The 5,000-nt window shown below is 42.7% G+C and overlaps 1 protein-coding gene across 1 annotated transcript in view; it reads left to right on the plus strand.

Annotated features, from left to right (window-relative positions):
- The first annotated feature begins 2,725 nt into the window (after positions 1-2,725).
- Positions 2,726-5,000, plus strand: part of pfdn1 (prefoldin subunit 1) — a 5,537-nt gene continuing 3,262 nt past the window's right edge. The window contains exons 1-3 of the mRNA XM_084436034.1: positions 2,726-2,771; positions 3,304-3,470; positions 4,838-4,922. Of these exons, the coding sequence (XP_084292160.1) occupies positions 2,739-2,771; positions 3,304-3,470; positions 4,838-4,922 (285 nt within the window). The 5' untranslated portion in view covers positions 2,726-2,738. The remainder of the gene's footprint in view (positions 2,772-3,303; positions 3,471-4,837; positions 4,923-5,000) is intronic.

Consider the following 5,000-nt stretch of genomic DNA (forward strand, 5'->3'; position numbering starts at 1 on the left):
AATCGATCCTCACTGTTGTCAGACATACCTTTTGGTTTCTATCCAAACAGACATATTGAACCATCTACTCCTTGAGAAAATTATCTGAGAGAATAGTCTATTTCACTGTTCCTACCCAATTCTATCCTCTGACTAATGCTTGGAAAGACCGCAGACCCAGCTTGATGGACTTTAATGCGCTAATTCCAACTTTGGTCTTTGGTTCCGCCGGCGAGGATTGTAAAGGGCCTTCTTTTAAGATACCACCACTCTTAGTTGTCGTTTGGTAATGTCGTTCGCTCGTGGAGCTCTCTCCGGTGCTCACCTTATCTCACCCGAAGGTTAAGGTACAGTGAGAGGACACCAGCTAGTGTTAACGGCCTCGATTGAGTTCTTGGCTCTGCTAACATCGAGATCAGACAGTTTGTCAGGTGCCAATGCAAGGCGTATATGCTTCCTCTTTTGGTGTCTGTGGTTAGTATGTGATACTCGTCAGCATCACTTTTTGACCACAAGTCCCAGAAGGCTTAATGGTGCTAGGTAGGGCTACCAGTGAATACCTAAACCAATAGGTCACTCACCCTTTTGTTGAACGTGCTGTTACAGCTGAGAGGAGGCAGTGCTGGATGGAGAAGGATGTCCCAAAACTTCTTGTCTTTAAAAAGTTTTATTTAAAATTATGGAAGTTTACAAAATATGCCAACACAGGGCACTTAAATCTAACAAGTAAAAATAAGGATTGACACGCAGTTCAATCAAAGTATAAAAAAAAGCAGTTCTGAACAAAGTTTTCAGATGGGTTCTTTCACAATCTTATTATTACACGCATGCAACAACAGATCAAGAACGAGACAGACACCCTAAGTTAATCATGCAGTATTTATACTATTCTAAACAGTCTGAGCCCACGCAGTTTGTGGTCAGATAAAACCATACCTACGTCAATTATTACATCAGATACAATTCCAATATACATCCGATTAACACATCTATTACCAAATTTGGGCATTAAAAGTTTCATATCCACGTTTGTGAAACCATGTCCGTGCGTCACTCACGCCACTCATGCATCTGTGACCTCCCTGCCCCCTGTCTATCTACGCTTATGAGACCAGGCCTGCGTATGTAAGTACCCCCTATATACCTACGTCAATCAGACCAGATAGATAGACAGTCAATAGTTCATCGAAACCACCTAAATGCGTCTGTCATAGATGGATAGACAGTTAAGAGTTCATTACTTGCGTCACTCAGTCATCACACGTGCATCATTTGCAAGAGAAAAAAAAAATCCCCTATAGCATAAGGCATACATTACCTAGGCCTCATGCATTTATGAAACTAACACCTTTCTTCACTTCACTTTCATCCCCCTTTCGCATAGTTCTACAGGAAGCACCATATTTAGAAGCTACAGTATGCAGACAGAAAGACAGACAGAGACATGAGATGAAATCTAAGGTCTAAGGTCAAAATGGACTGTGAATGGCCACTCGTTCAACACTGTGTAGACTTGTGAAGACTGTCTGAAACAGGTGGTTTACAAAGAGAAGACAGACGTTTAACCTCTCTGGACTCTACTGTATGTATGTGGAATATCACTTTAATAGTATTGTTGCAGTGCTTCCGATCAATTAACCTATATATTTAGTCACTAATAAAAGGTACTTTTTTTTTTTTTTTAAGCTTGTCTATGTTCTGTGTCCATATATCTGTATTGTATCACACATTGTAGATGTATCAGCTGCTATGAATAGTTTAGAGGGTAGATGCATTTGTGTGTTCTGGTGAGTAGTAGTACACTGCCTACCTACGTTAAATGCAATTATTGTAAGTCGCTTTGGATAAAACTATCTGCTAAATGACTGTAATGCAATGTAATGTTAAACCATAAACTACTCTCTAACAAGTAAAACTAAATGCTCTTGTTTGCTTGTCTTATGCTGTCTCCTCTTTGTTGTGTTCGCTATTCTGGCCCTCTGTTCTTATCTGGAGTGCATCAACTGTTTTCGCCAGTCGCTGTAGATTCCTTGGGAGCGAGACGAGCAGGGAAATGCGCTCACACCACAGAAGCCGCCGCCTTTCTGGTGGATAGTCGGGAAGGAATTCCCCCATTGGTGGTTTCCTGTTCCTGCAGCTGCACTGGTGAGACCTCTGTTTTGCACTCGCCAATCTCCATGTTGAGACTGTCCTCCTGGGATAGATATGATCGCATTGACTAGGCCTGACTCACCGGTATACAGTGGCCATCAACACAACAGTAGCACCTCAATAACAGCAGATGCTGGGTTAGTGGGAGGAGGGGTAAAGACTAGTCAGTCTATATCCCTGAACCATCTGCACCACACTGGTACCTATAAACTGGAACGTTAGTATTTAAATGCATTTGTAAATATTACAGTTATTCGCTCACTTCACCTATTTGACAAAAACATTTTTTTGTGATTTTTCCTTTTTTGTTATGTTTGCTTTGGCAATATAAACACATGTTTCCGATGCCAATAAAGCTATTTGATTTGAAATTGAATTTAATTGAGTGAGTGAGTGAGTGAGTGAGTGAGTGAATGAATGAACCTACATTGTTTACCGTGGTACAAACAGGTGTGGGAGAGCACTCTTTGAGGCAGGGTTTATGTGTACTAATGTGAAGGTAGTTATGTTTTTTTTTCTATTAATCAACAACAATATAAAACTGTAGCCTGAAGAAGCATCTCTCTTTGCGCATGCCTGATGCGAGTGACGTCCCCGTTGAATCCATCATGGCCGCGCCCATAGACCTCGAATTGAAGAAGGTAAAATAATCCACTCTCTTTCAGCCTTTTCTACGTGATTACACATACTATTCTGGGTTAATTTAAGTGTCTTTTAGTTAGCATTACTTACATGTTGTGTCAAAAGTGCACGAACGTGTACAACTGCGCAGAAACACGTAATTGAGTGCATGACACAGAGCTCCTGCGTGGTCACTTAGCTAGCTACGTTACGTTAGATAGCAACAAACTGACCGCTGATCTAACCATCCTGGACCAGCTAGTGGTGTGGTTATAGGTTCATTTTTTAAATTCCCCTTCAGAACGAACATATTAGCATTTGACAGTAAAATCAACATGGTTAGTTAGCGATATACGAGCTAACTTGAACTAGCTAGCTCATTTCTGATGGTGATAATGATGGTGATAATGCTAGTGGTGATGTTGATGATAATGGTTTCCTAGTGAACTCTCCTCACCCCCGTGGAGGTAAGTGAGCTATTTAGCTATATAGATGATTGGGATGGTGGTGATCAGTTCTGACATGTCTGTGTATCTGTGATCTTCTCCACAGGCCTTTGCAGAGCTGCAAGCCAAGATGATAGACACCCAACAGAAGGCCAAGCTAGCTGACCTGCAGATTGAACAACTGAGTCGACTCAAGAAACACGCCAACCTCACACAAACCGAGATCGCCAGTCTACCAGAGAGCACACGCATGTTCGAGGGTGTGGGGCGCATGTGAGTAACTTGGTCCTGGGGTGTGTGTGTGTGTGTGTGTGTGGGTGTGGGTGTGGGTGTGGGTGTGGGTGTGGGTGGGGGGGGGCACCTGTTTGCTTCTGTCTGTTTGACTGGAGATGGGAAAGGAACACTTACTCCCCTATCGTGTGTGTGTGTGTGTGTGTGTGTCCATCCATCGTGTGTATTTGTGTGTGTTTGTGTGTGCACGTGCGTTCACACACAAACACACACGATGGATGGACACATACACACGATGGGGGAGTAAGTGTTCCTTTCCCATCTCCAGTCAAACAGACAGTGTGCGTGTGTGTGTGTCCTTCCATCGTGTGTGTGTGCGCGTGTGTGCGTGTGTGTGTGTGCGCGCCACCTCAGTCGATCTTGCTTCCCTGTCCTCAGACAAAGATCTTTGACGAGGCTTCATCAGTGAACAGCAGTATTGTCCTTTAACAACAGACCCACAGTCACCTCTGATAGCAGCTGCCCCGGCGCTCTGCTGCACGCAGCTTCCCCTTCTGAGATCAACCCCTCCCCAACCTCTTAGGAACTGAGTCTAATATCTGTGTGGTAGAGAGTGTGGCTCAACTCTACGGGAGAGCATTAGGGCCAACAGCGGAGTTTTTCTGTTTTTTTTAGCTTCTGAGTTTAAAGTCAGAAAATCTGACTTTTTTCTCAGAAGTTATTTCTGACTTTTTTCTCAGAAATTCCGAGTTTTTTTTCTCAGAAATTCTGACTTTTTTCTCAGAAATTCTGACTTTAATCTCAGAAGTTATTTCTGACTTTTTTCTCAGAAATTCTGACTTTAATCTCAGAAGTTATTTCTGACTTTTTTCTCAGAAATTCTGACTTTAAAGTCAGAAATTCTGAATTAATATAAAATAAAAAATAAAAAATAATAAACTCAGTTGTTGGCCCTAATGCTCTTCCGTACAACACTCACATTGAACAGAACTAGGGATGCACGATATATCGGCAATCATATCGGTATCGGCCAATGTTAGTCATTTTTGAATATATCGGTATCGGTCCGATGTGAACAGCAGATACAGTAATTATTTCTGTCTCGCTGCTGTTGTGTGTGTAGTTGTTGAGATGAAACAATGTGGTAAATCTATGATTTATCGGCTTTTCCAAATGTTTTGGTAATAGAGACAGTGTTTCCATGTGTTTTTCAGTATATATCACATTTGATTATCATAGAAACCTAGTTTTATACAGAACATATCGACATCGGTAAATATCGGTTATCGGCCATAACAGCAATGTTAATATCTGTAATCGGTATCGGCCAAAATGTTCATATCGGTGCATCCCTAAACAGAACCTGACCCCCTGCCCCCCCCCCCCCCCCCCCCGCCTTTCTCCCCCAGGTTCATCCTGCAGTCCAAGGAGCAGATCGACACCCAGCTGACGGACAAGCAGAAGTCGGCGAACGAGAAGATCAAGGAGCTGGAGGTGGGTGGTCTGATCCTGGATCAGATGCTGCAGACACAGCGTTCTTACCAGGTTGTTTTAACATCCCCTGTGGCTCTG

This window comes from Borostomias antarcticus (assembly GCF_949987555.1).
Source record: "Borostomias antarcticus genome assembly, chromosome: 1".
NCBI lineage: Eukaryota > Metazoa > Chordata > Actinopteri > Stomiiformes > Stomiidae > Borostomias > Borostomias antarcticus.